Here is a 13,520-nt window from a genome sequence, read left to right on the forward strand (position 1 = left end):
TTGTTTAAGCCCGAGAAAAACACCAAGAAACATTTAATGAACAAAAATATATCCTAAAACAGCCACTCCGGACAAAGCTACGAACAGAAAGCTAAAAGCTAACACGGACAACCGAGGTATCAGAAAGCAAGAGAATTCGACACAGAATCCAGAGATATCTTCAGAATTTCTCTCCGTGAAACCAGTACAAAGATACAGCCAACAAGCAACACAACAACAAGCCGCTCCACCGCAGAAAAATTCATAAATGCTCCTTACTTTGATATGATTAATGAAGACAAAGGAATAATATCCCGTTTCCCGGTTAAAAACACTGTTGCTACGTATATCCTGTGTATTTCTCATCTATTTCCTGAAGAAAGGGGGGTCTGACAAGCATGGGGGACCGGGGGGAAGGGATTTCACTTTTGGCGAATACAATTTTATGCTCCGCGACGCACGGCGCATTTTTGATTTTTTCACATATTGTGCTATGATTTGAGAGTGTTTTTAGGCTTACCACTGCCTCATTTCAAAGAAATAATAACAATAAAACGGCTTTTTTTCAGGCGAACCTGAAACTTTTCAATTTGAGCTGTGTGCCATCTTCATTTACTCTTAACCAGTAACATATACACTGATATTTACACATCTGACCAAATCTCATAAGTGTTACCTTTATTATAACATCAGAATTATTCAAATAGACCTTGTAGTTGCAGAAATACACTCATTTTAGTATGGGTATGCAATTTTCGAGCAGTGGCCTAAAAACAGGGCTATGGCCCAGAGCAAAGTCTGTGTGAGTTAAAGAGAAGGTTAAGATAGCACAGGTGGAGCCCTCTACCAAGAGGGGCGGCAGGGTCTGTCCCACGCTGCTCATTGAAGAGGGTGTAGGATGGCAGACAGCTTCGTGAGCTGCCTAATATACTGTAAGATCCGCACATATTTGGGTAGATGCGTCCCGATTAGCCAGCAATGCTAATGAAAATTGTTAGTGGGCTGAATAGTGCTTGTGTTTGGATACAATATTGCAACCTTTATAACTGGAAAGGGGCCAACAAGAGCTTCAAAAGGACACGGTTACTCCTTTAAAAAAAGTGGAGGCCTGGCACGCCTGGGATTAACATAACTAAAATACAATTGAATTTCTAAATTTCTAAATGTTAGCATCAGATCATGCAGTCAACATCCAAAACCGCATACATTTTACACATTGTAAATGCGTTAGTATTTTCACCCTGTGTATAGGATAAGCAATAAAAAGTTTATTCTCCCAAAATAAAATACATTAGCACACAGTATTTTGCAAACGTCAGAGACTTTTGAGACAGTTTCATCAATATTTACTTAATTACCACTGGTTTTCATATCTAGTGTGTACAATTCTAAACCAGCTAACCTAAAACTTCACAGGTACAGCAGGGTAGCAGATAAGCACAATATTTGCCCCAAAATCTGAGCTTCAGATGCTCCAGAGAATAGTCACCACTAAATATCTTTATATTGTCTAAATATACATTAAAGTGATATGTTCTTTGTAATTATATGTTCTTGTACAAACCATCTTTAAATAACATTAAACATTGATTTGAAATCTCAAACAGGTTAACTTATGGCTTGTCACTTCTTTTCTTTTCCCATTAGGTGCTGTTTTGTATTCTTTTCTGGCTTCAGTAAAATAATGTAACATTTTGGAGCAAACAGGCAGAACAACAAGCCAAAGCTGGAAGCCAGAATGGCAAACGACTCCACTGCATCTGCATAATTTCCAGGTGAGCTGATATAAGCAGGAATAAATGCTATCCAGACAGCACAGAAGATCAGCATGCTGAAAGTGATGAACTTGGCCTCGTTGAAGTTGCCCGGCAACGTACGGGCGAGAAAAGCCAGTACAAAGCACAGACATGCCTGTAAACCAATATATCCCAGAACACACCAGAATGCAATGCTGGAGCCCACACTGCACTCCAGTATGATCTTTGAGCGTTCATATTGTGTATTTGGAGATGGAGAAGGGGGAGCATCAATGAGCCAGGCAGCGCAGATAACAACCTGAATTAGAGTACTCGTGAAGATAATGGCTCTCTGCTGTTTGGGCCCCAGCCACTTCATGATGTTGTCCCCTGGCCTGGTGGCAGTGAAAGCAGCCAACACCACCAGGGTCTTCCCCAGGATGCAGGAGATGCAAAGTGAAAAAGTGATGCTAAAGGCAGTGTGGCGCAGCAGGCAGGACCAAAATGTTGGTTCTCCAATGAACAACAGGGAACACAGGAAACACAGAGTCAGAGCGAACAGGATGAAGAAGCTGAGTTCAGAGTTATTCACACGGACGATGACTGTGTTTCTATGATAGAAAAAGACTGCAAATACAGCTATAGTGAGGCAGGCACCGACCACAGAGATCATTGTCAGGGTTATACCCAAGGAATCATAGGCCAAGAACTCCACTTTTTTTGGGATGCAGGCTGCTCTGTCGTTGTTTGACCAGAAGTCCTCGGGACAAAGTGAGCACTTTATTGAATCTAGGGAAGATGGTCAAAAAAAGAGTAGTTCAAACATTCACGGTAATAGAATATACAGTAGATTTGAATTAGGGATGTGTACGGTTTATATACCCTTGCTACCTCGGTACACTTGCAGCCTACACCAGAAATACCAGCTGGTTAAACTTGTTATTTTGTTAATGTTGACATTTAAATAACATTTTGACATATGCTGTCTGAGCTGTTGCTTGAGAGGCTGCTCCTGCTGCAACAGCGGTGACTCTCTGTTCTGATATTAACTCATCAGCCCTAATTTGAATTGTCATTATTTTTATGGCTTGGTTTTGAGCTTACTTGTCTGATTGCTAATTTTGCCACTGTCACATGGTACACAGTCAAAGCAGCAAACAGGCTCCCCACGACGGACAGCCTTCCGGGACCCTGGAAGACAGCTGGCACTGCATACAGACACTGGCACCTAGGGAGCAAATAATATATAAATATAGAAAATATATATACATATTTATATGAATATATGTATATATAGGGAGGCATTAAATCACCAAACAAGTCACACTGTTTGGTGGGCTTTGAACTGTTTACGGAATACAAAGGGACTCACATCAGATCCAGCTCGTTCTCCCCACCTGACTTACCTCCACCTCAACCTACAGAACTTCAATAGTTGGCATCTGATGAAGGTAAAAACACAGTGTGAACAGCTTGCCTCACTCTGATGCCCTGCCCACATTATCCTGTCCTCCTGGATCACCAGCTCCTCTCCGGCAGGCTTGGTTCCATCAAACAACCCCACGTTGACAAATCCAATGTTCCCGTCCGTGCCTCTCTGCCAGTTGAGGATATCATAATATGGTATGGAGTCTCCCTTCAGGTCAAAGTTTACCTCCTCCTCTGCAATGTTAAATTTCACTTCCTGGAGGTAGTACTGGAGCTGGAAAACCAATAGATCATATTCTGAAAAATAAACCTCAAACACGATTTAGTTCACAAAAACAGTAAGAAGACTATAACTATACCTGCCAGGGGTATATGTTGTTGCTTTGAGCACATGAGTTGTTTTGGAAAGGGCCAGTGCCTGGTTTACAGAGAAGAAGATTGTGCAGGGAATGAGCAACTGCATATACAGCTTTATAGACATTATAAGCCACCCTAGGGCTGGATGTATTCATGTAGGCTGAATGCTGCTCCAACAGGGACTCCTGCCCTGAGCATGGCGACAACTGGGAGCCAGGCGACGGAGAAGGATTGCAACCATACAGGGCCTCCCACAGCTCCTTAACCAGAATATTATTTGGATACATCTGAGGGTTAACTGTCTGCAGGTAGAGACTGAGTCTGGAGATATGTCCCTTTCGTATGCCAAACCCGATGGTGCCCCCTAGGTAGGGGTAAAACTCGCTGCCCGTAAAGACAGATGCTGTGACCCAGGCCTCACTAGCCACCCACTGGATTCCAGTGATGTTCTGTGTCATGTAGTCCCTCAAAAAAGGTGTCATCTCTCCCTCAGCTGAAAATACCACCACCACTTTTGCTGAAGACCAACGCATGACCTTTACAGAGAGGCAGATGATGAAGGAGGAAAGTTTCACAAGAGAGAAGGTAGAGAGAAGGCAAAAAAGAAAGCACATTAAAACTAAGTGACATTCAACAAAACACATAGGTGCATGATGTTAAATAACTGCATTTATTTGGTCACTATATGTAGGATTTAAAATATAATCTCGTGGTAATACAACAAAATACACTTTGGCAAACAGTGCACAGGGGACGCTAGAATAATGGGCTGAAAGCAACACATAGACTTCTACTAACTTCACCAGGGATGTCTAATTTCTATTACAAATTAACATGAAATTCCCTACATATGGGCTGACACTGATGTGTAATCAGCAACTACTATAAAAGGGTCTTGGGATGAATAAAAACTATCGAGTGCTTTGAAACTTAATTCAGTGTGTTGCATCTACCTCCATGATCTCCAGAGCCCTCTGGCGATTGTAGAGCAGAGGGATCATTTCTTGGTATGCCACACACACTTTGGTACCCTGTAATTCTCTCAGTAAACCTTGCACAGCAAATCGCCCGTACTCATGGTCCCCTCGCACCAGCCCCACCCAGGTCCATTTGAAGCGTACAAGCAGCTGAGCAATGGCTTTCACCTGGTTTAAACAGCAGAGAGTGGCAACTCACTCAAAACACAGTATTATTAATATTATTCTTTAGTCTATAAGTTATTTTCTCTTGTATTGCACTACCAGGCAACATACATATATGACAATTTCAAGAAATGCCTTTTTACACTGAAAGATGATCAACCCTTGAGGCCAAACCCTCACCTGATAGTCATCATTAGGGATTACTCTGAAGAAGGTGGGATATTCTCTTCTGTCAGTGAGACAGGCACATGAAGAAAAGTAGCTGATCTGTGTAAACAAATTTATATCCAGTGAAAACAGATTGTAGGGTAATGTGCTCATGTTTTGGGGGGATTAAGAAGAAAAGAGTTATCTTCACCATTGGAATTCTGAATGGCTGCAGGATTCTTGACACCACAATAGACTGAGCAGAACCAGATTCCCCAATCACAGCGAGGAGCGGAGAAGCCCCCTGGCACATGGGGGAGTCATCCTCGCTCAGCCCGTTCAACACAGCCAGAGCAGCCCTCTGGCCGGTCAGCGGATATGCACATGAATCAAATATTTTGTACCCAAGGGTGTAATTTGGCAACAGGTCTGCACTCTGATTTATCTCCTCCACTGCCAGCCTCATAGTCTGGGCCCAGCGGAAAGCCCTGGGATCAAAGCTGTAGACACAGATGCACACACCACACATTAATTAAAGGCATAAATGATTTTTTTTTTAATTGAAGTTAGTCTGATTTGCATCTTTGCATCTGTCTCGTAAAAAAGTAACAGAGTGGTTTCTATTTGCTTAGTCCACATTTTCAAATCCTTTTTTTTACTAATATGTTACTCAGATATGTTCAAATAATGATCTATTTGACACGTCTTTAATTTTTGAATAATTTCCTCAGATGTTATCTTGAAAGACCCATATGATGTGAAATTAATATCAGTGGAAAATAGACACATGGTCAATTGCTACACTTCCAAGTTATTCATTCAAATTGATTGCTGTGTGCTGTAGAGCATAGTCCCATTTTCTAAATTTGAATAATACCAAACTACATAGTTCTTCGAATCTTTTAAGGAAAATATTAGGATACATTATGACTTTTTCTGCCTCTCTCTGTAACTTTATGTTCTCTGTTATAAATATCAAACTCAAACTCAAAGTGCAATTCAGTTCAAGCCATCACTTTATGTTTATCTCACATGTCAGGCAAATTATCGCTGTATAGTAAAACCTGGTGAATAAAAATGCATTCGTTGAAGCAAAAGTACAAAATCAGACACCATTTGATTGAGAAAAAGTAAGTTACATACACTCACTATGATCTCCACATCTATCAAACTCACCCATTGCACTTCACTGGCAGTGCTCTGTAAGTGCAGTTGAGGTCTGGCATCTCCTGGTTATAGTGCAGTGGGAAGATCCCTCCAATAACATAGTCACCCTTGGCCACAAAGCTTGGCTGAAAGCTGTTTTGAAGTGTGCACACTTTGGCTGCAGATGGTGGCGAAGAGGTAAAGCTGGGAATTGGGTTACAAGTTATAGTGAGGACACAGAGAGAGTAAAGCAAGGGAAATAACACAAGTAGAGTCATATTGTTCACACATCCCTAAAGAGAGTAGACAGAGAGATACTAGACAAGATATATGCAGTATGTGACCCTCTTATTCTTGCATCTTATTAATGGCAAAGTAGCACTGGATTGGATATCAGCAGCCCCGCCCGATTTACTAAAGAGAGGTAATGCAGACTGAATGATGCAAATAAATGATATAACAGGACATTGATACAAGAGATGGGATTTCCTAATAAAAAAGACTTTCAACTTATTTTCTACTTTATAATAGTTAGAATTAATTTAGTAAAATGTGATTAATCTTATCTACTTGTGGGTTATATTCATTCAGTCTGGATTTAACTGTTTCATAGAAGTGTTCATTCAAATCTATGGTATTTTTAGAGGACGTAGATTGAATGGTATTGCTTTATACTGAGGTATTTCAAACAATGGGTTGACCATTCCAGACAAACTGGTTGTCCACTAATCACAGGGTTGGTGGTTCAATCCCTAAACAAGCTTATCTTCGATTCTGTTTTTAATGTTTATGGACAGGATCTCAAGGCGCAACTGAGGGAGGAGTGTGTCTTGTTTGGGGACCTCAGAATTGCAGCTCTGCTCTTTGTAGATGATGATGTTCTGTACACATCTGGTCCATCAGACCGTGACCTTCAGCAAGCACTGGGGTGGTTTACATGCGAGTGTGAAGTGGATGAAAGTCATTACCTCTAAATCTGAGGCCAATGCGTCTCTGCTGTAAAATTATGAATGGTGGTCCCCAGGTTGAGAGTGAGTCACTGCCCCGAGCGAGGGAGTTCAATTACGAAGGGGTCTTGTTCATCAGCGAGGGTAAAATGGAGCATGAGATGAACAGACGGTTTTGTGTGGCGTCAGCAGTGATGCAGGCGTTGTACCGGACCGTTGTGATAAAGAGGGGGCTAAGCTGGAAGGCAAAGTCTAAATTTACCAGTCCATCTAGGTTCTGACCCTGACCTGTGGCCGTGAGCTTTGGGATGTGACTGCAATAATGACACTGCGAATACAAGCAGGGTGGGTGAGACAAATAATGAGTACTGTCAAATACATATCACAGTCTTCGTCTGCACATTTACTTCTTCTGGCAATGTTTGCCCAGCAGTGCGTAACATTGCCCATTAGTACACAACCAGTTCCGTCACTGCATCTAACAAAGTGACTGGTAGATGATTTCTTCTCATCTGCTATATTATGTCCTGCAAGAATGTCAATCTGAGAGGGCAAGCGGTGGCGTCAGGCTGAGGAAATGCCAGCGGAGCCTGTATGGTTTAGAACACTGAGGTGCTTTTTTAACTCAATTTCGAACTATGCATTTTATTAATTGAAACGTGTCCCCAAATATGAGTAATTCAAATTCTTATCACACAAAGGTTTTTATTTCTGTAATTAACATTTGCACATTAGCTTTACACAGTACTTATATACACACTTAAATCCTCTATTATCAAACAATAAACAATTCATGATGTCACATAATTTAATCATTTTTCAACAAAGATACAATGATTCAATTTCTAGTAAATGATGCATTCAGTGATACTTAATATATATCTATATAGATAAGTAATCACTTCCATTCATGATTTTTGCCTACAGCACAGTAAATCTTGTGCATTTTCAAGCATCACAATATGTATAAAACATAAGACTTTAATTAAATATTAGACCTATTGTTGAAAACTATGCAGTACATAACAATACATTAAAGGAAGTAACAGCAGGACTATCTTAAAAAATTAGGAAATCCTAATTTCTGGAAGAGTTTTTCCCATGACATGTTTCTTGGTATTTTTCTCTGGCTTGATCAATATTATGTAACATTTAGGTGCAAAAATACTAGTAAATAAGCCAAATGCTGAAGACAAAATTGCAAATATTTCCATAGCTACAGTGAACTTCCCAGGAGAGCTGACATACGCTGGGATAAAGGTGATCCAGACAGCACAGAATATCAGCATGCTGAATGTGATTAATTTGGCTTCATTAAAGTTATCAGGCAACTTTCTTGCTAGAAATGCCAGGACCAAACATATTAATGCAAGGATCCCTATGTACCCCAGCACTGCATAGAAAGCAGCCTCAGAGCCTGTATTACATTCTAAAACAATCTTCTTATTGCTGTGTCTGAAAACCATGTCTGGAAAAGGTGGATTTAACTTAAGCCACAACACACATATCACTATCTGAATCAAAGTGCAGGAGCAAACTATGATCCTTTGCTGTGCAGGACCAAACTTTCCTGCAAATGTGTTGCCAGGAAATGTCGCTTTGAAAGCTGTAACGACAACCATAGTTTTTCCCAAGACACAGGAAATACAAAGTGCAAACGTCACACCAAAAGCTGTGTGGCGCAGCATGCATGTCCAGATTGTAGGTCTGCCGATGAATGTGAGGGGACAGAGAAAACACAAAAAAAGAGAAAGCAACAGGAAACAGCTCAGCTCAGAGTTGCTGGCTTTTATCACAGGAGTCTCTCTGTAGCGGATAAAGACCATCATCGTAGCCAGCGACAGGGAGGCCCCTAGCAGGGATACAACTGTAATAGCTATTCCCATCGGCTCGTGATACGTCAGGAACTCAATTGCTTTAGGAATGCACTCATCTTTCCCTGCATTGGACCAGTATTTCCGTGAACAGGGTGTGCAGTCTGCTGCACCTGTTGAACATGATCAGAAAGAATTGGTGCAGGGACACTGGCAATGATATATTCTATACATAATACAGTATATAAGCAAACACCAAGAAGATGCTATGGTATTGGATTTTGGATGTTTTTACATTTGGCAATCATGGTTTTGATACCTGTTGAGTTGGATATGGTTCCATCAGCACATGGGATACAGTCAAAACAGCAATGGGGTTTTCCCTTTTTTTGAGCTTTCCTTGTTCCTACTGGACAAGCATCAGAGCACATCGCCGTTGGAACCTGAGAAAAGAAAAAGGTTAAAATATATGTATTGTTCTGATCTACTGATCTTATGTTTCAACAAAATTTCTTACATAAAAAATTTTTTTTTTTTTACCATTTTGCCTGTCCTCCACACAATGTCTTCCTTCTGGATCCTGAGCTTATAATTAACGTGAGCCGCAGAGGCAAAATGACCCACTGTGACATGTTGCACCTGCCCATCTATAAGTTGCCAGTTAATAATATCATAAGAGGGAGGAGGGTCACCATTGACATCAAAAAACACATGATCCCCAAACTGATTCTTAAAATTCACCCTTCGTAGGTGATCAGTGACCTGAGAAAAGGAACAGATTATGTATTACATATTCTAGGTTTATATTGACAAGATAATTATACAAACACAATCTTAACTAACTTAACTTGCACCATTTCTCACCTCTTTGGGCTGAATTTCCGATACATTCAAACATGGCCTCACTGTGTTTTCTCCGACTGGTTGACAGAATATCAGCTGATGTAGGGCATGTGCAATGGCATAAACTGCTTTATACACATTATAGGACACTCTGAGCTGTGTGACATTAAAGAATACATCCTGGGAATTCAATAGTGTCTCATAGCCTGTGCATATTTCATTTGTTGCCTCAGTCCCTGTTTGTTCCCCAGGTAAGAGAGGACGACAGCCGACCATAATTTCCCAGAAATCCCTCACAAAGGTTGCACTTGGATCAGTATAAGGGCTAATGTCTGTAAGAAATTGTTTTAGATTTGGAATAGCCATCTTCTTCACCACGAATCCTAGGGCTCCACCAAAAGCTCGATAGATTTCGGGTGTGGAGGGTCGAGTTGCTGTTATCCAGGCCTCGCTGGCAATCCACTGAATTCCTGTAATGTTTTGTTTCACGACCTCTTTCATCAAAGGGTAAAAGTCACCCTCTGGAAGAAAAGCAAGAATGACTTTGACAGCTGACTGCTTGATCATTTCCACAACATCCAGAATTTTATCCATAGTATATGTACGTAGAATTGTCCCGACAAATGCTATACAAACCCCAAGCTTCTTAACCTCCTCAGTAAAAGCTTGAATCCCACCTCGCCCGTAGTCATTGTCTGACTGTATAGCCCCAATCCACTGCCAGCCAAAACGTTCTACGAGTGCTGCCAAAGCTTTTGCCTGGAAATAGTCACTGGGGATTGTCCGAAAAAATGTTGGATATTTAGCTCTGTCGCTCAGACAAGCACATGTTGAGAAGTAACTTACCTATAAAAAGAACACCAAAAGTGTCACAAAACAAACACTACATTAGCACAAAATATCACAAAACACTAATGCAATAAAACATCTAATTTAATCTCTTACTATTGGCACTTGAAACGGTCCAAGAGTTCCAGCCACTGCTAAAGACTGAGATGATCCTGATTCTGCTATAAGTGCAGATATAGCGGGAGGACACGGGGCATTGAGTTCTCTCTCCTCTGGTCCACTAGCCAGTGTTAGTGCAGCGCGTAAAGTATTTGTGGGAGATGCACAAGAGTTAAGGATCCTATAGCCTAGAGATATGTTTGGCAGGAAAGCAGGATCATTGTTGATTTCTTCAGTTGCAAATATCATCACTTGGGTCCATCGAAAAGCCCGCAGGTCAAATCTAAAAGGTTTTGGTGATTGAAATAGATTGTAAAATTACAGAGCTACAGCTGTACAGTGCATGAACGTACAATGGCAAGCTTGTAAGATAAGGAGCATGTATAAAGTAAGTCAGACATGTTAAAACTTACCCTGCACACGTCACTCTAGGTGGCTCGCTCTCGAACGTAGGGGTGATACTAATTTCTTTGTTGAAAACCGGGAAAATCCCCCCTATCATTACGTCTCCCTGCTTGAACAAACTAGGCATGTCAAACTTCCTGAACAGTTCACAGCCAGAAACTGTGTTCGGGCAGAGAACAAAGAGAGACAAGATAATAGCTCTCTGCAGCTCATGCATGTTTTAATAGTGATGAGGACACAGCCCTTACAACAAGTGCGTTAGGTTGATCTGCTCTCTTCATAAAAGGTTGATTTATTTCCCACAGGGCATGATAGTCTTAGATGGGTAGGTTTAATACATCAGGGAAGGGTGATTGTTATATTCAGTACACTACGTACACTTCGCTAACATATCTACTGGGCACAGTTACGTTTTGTAAGATACTTTGATAATGTGCGTTGACCTTCATAATGAAGAAAGTGAGTAGCATACTGGAGAAATTTGGAGGCTTTAGATTTTTGGAGGTTGTTAAGTTAATTGCAGGGCCAAGAACACTTTGTAAAGTGTGAAAACATGATGTGGAAAAAGAATATAGGTTTATTTTTAACCAAATATACCAATATGCACAAATATGTGTGTGTGTGTGCACTTGCTTTGTATTTATCACTGTGCCACTTTTTTATCATGAGAGTGTGTAACTGTATTTACATGAATGTGTTTCTTTTGCACTCTGTCTTTTGATGTTTTATGTAAAGCGCCTTGAATTGCTTTGTTGCTGTAATGTGCTATAAATAAACTTGCTTTCTTATGAAACTTGCCTAAATAGGATCATCATGTCAATTTCCTTTGATTTTGAATAGATATTTTAATTGTATTAACATAAACTGAAATATTTAGCATTTAGACAGATGCACAATGAATGAATCACAAAATAAATACATATTAACTGGAAGTTACTATGTATTACTATGTAGTGAATACAATGCACAGACATCCCCCCTAGTTGTGAGATAACATCTGCTGGCCGTTTTGGATATTACATACATTGAAGTATAAAATTAGTTACATTACATTACATTACAGTCATTTAGCAGACGCTTTCATCCAAAGCGACTTACAATAAGTGTATTCAACATCGGTTTTCGAGAAAACTAGTCACCAGAAGTCATAAGTGCATCTCCTTTCTTCAAACAAGCATCTAAGAGCATAAACCAGAGCCAGTGCAGAAACAAACGAATGCAATAAGTGCCACAAACTCATATGAATACAATAAGTGCAATAAGCTAGTATGAATACAATAGATGCTAAGTAAGTGCTAAGTGGAAGGCTAAGGGTAGGCCTTCTTGAAGAGGTGAGTTTTCAGCCTGCGCCGAAAGATGGGCAGCGACTCCGCTGTCCTGACGTCAGTGGGGAGTTCATTCCACCACTGTGGGGCCAGGACAGAAAACAGCCGCGACCGGGTCGATCGGCTGCAGGGACCTCTGAGCGACGGGGCAACCAATCGCCCCGAGGCAGCAGAGCGAAGAGGTCGGGCGGGTGTGTAAGGCTTGACCATGGCCTGGAGATAGGAAGGAGCTGTTCCTTTCACTGCCCTGTAGGCTAGCACCAGAGTCTTAAACTGGATGCAAGCTCTTACAGGTAGCCAGTGTAGAGAACAGAGAAGGGAAGTTGTGTGGGAGAACTTGGGGCGATTGAACACCAGGAGCTTACTGGACAAGCTCCAAAGGTCTGATGGCCGACGCCGGGGCTCCGGCAAGTAGTGAGTTGCAGTAGTCCAGGCGGGAGATGACAAGAGCCTGGATTAGCTCCTGCGCCGTCTCATCAGTGAGGAAGGGGCGAATCCTCCTGATGTTGTAGAGTAGGAATCTGCAGGAGCGTGTAACCGATGCAATGTTTGCTGAGAACGACAGTTGGTCATCCAGGGTCACACCCAGGTTTCTCGCAGTCCGAGTTGGAGTCACCACGGTATTGTCAATGGTGATGGACAGGTCTCAGTGAGGGCAACCCTTCCCCGGGATGAACAGTAACTCGGTTTTGTCCAGGTTGAGCTTGAGGTGGTGTGTCGTCATCCACTTTGAGATGTCAGCCAAGCACGCAACGATGCGTGCCTCCACTTGAGTGTCACCGGGGGGAAATGACAAGACCAGCTGGGTGTCATCGGCATAACAATGGTAAGAGAAGTCATGCGAGCGAATAACAGAACCCAGACATGTTGTGTAGAGCGAGAAAAGAAGGGGGCCAAGGACTGAGCCTTGTGGAACCCCCGTAGTCAGCATGCATGGTTCCGACACGGCCCCCCTCCATGTCACCTGGTAGGATCGACCTGTCAGGTAGGATGCAAACAGGGAGAGTGCAGAGCCTGAGATGCCCATCCCCTCGAGGGTGGAGAGGAGGATCTGGTGGTTCACAGTGTCAAACACCGCAGACAGGTCCAGGAGAATCAGGACAGAGGAGAGCGCTCTCGCTGCGTGAAGCGACTCCATCACCGCAAGGAGGGCTGTCTCAGTCGAGTGACCCACTTTGAACCCGGACTGGTCAGGGTCCAAGAGGTTGTTTTGGTGGAGATAGGAAGACAGTTGAGTAGAGACAGCACGTTCAAGTGTTTTGGAAAGAAAGGGTAGAGAAACCCGTCTGAAGTTCTTGACATC

General features: G+C 41.9%; 2 protein-coding genes across 2 annotated transcripts; both read right to left on the reverse strand.

Annotated features, from left to right (window-relative positions):
- Positions 1 to 1,602: 1,602 nt before the first annotated feature.
- LOC116390769 (extracellular calcium-sensing receptor-like) lies at positions 1,603 to 6,093 on the reverse strand. Its single transcript, XM_031860796.1, has 8 exons — positions 5,966 to 6,093; positions 5,001 to 5,289; positions 4,823 to 4,909; positions 4,454 to 4,645; positions 3,503 to 4,036; positions 3,193 to 3,417; positions 2,820 to 2,943; positions 1,603 to 2,504 (listed from the first exon to the last, which is right to left on the reverse strand). Exons 1-8 carry the CDS (start codon positions 6,013 to 6,015, stop codon positions 1,603 to 1,605), a joined length of 2,403 nt encoding a protein of 800 aa, XP_031716656.1. The 5' UTR covers positions 6,016 to 6,093.
- A 1,856-nt stretch (positions 6,094 to 7,949) lies between these two features.
- Positions 7,950 to 11,007, reverse strand: LOC116390713 (extracellular calcium-sensing receptor-like). Its single transcript, XM_031860657.1, has 6 exons — positions 10,901 to 11,007; positions 10,485 to 10,770; positions 9,561 to 10,385; positions 9,237 to 9,458; positions 9,016 to 9,139; positions 7,950 to 8,869 (listed from the first exon to the last, which is right to left on the reverse strand). Exons 1-6 carry the CDS (start codon positions 10,987 to 10,989, stop codon positions 7,950 to 7,952), a joined length of 2,466 nt encoding a protein of 821 aa, XP_031716517.1. The 5' UTR covers positions 10,990 to 11,007.
- Between the last annotated feature and the right edge of the window lie 2,513 nt (positions 11,008 to 13,520).

Source organism: Anarrhichthys ocellatus, unplaced genomic scaffold (genome assembly GCF_004355925.1).
Source record: "Anarrhichthys ocellatus isolate YVR2014 unplaced genomic scaffold, GSC_Weel_1.0 scaffold24, whole genome shotgun sequence".
NCBI classification, from domain to species: domain Eukaryota; kingdom Metazoa; phylum Chordata; class Actinopteri; order Perciformes; family Anarhichadidae; genus Anarrhichthys; species Anarrhichthys ocellatus.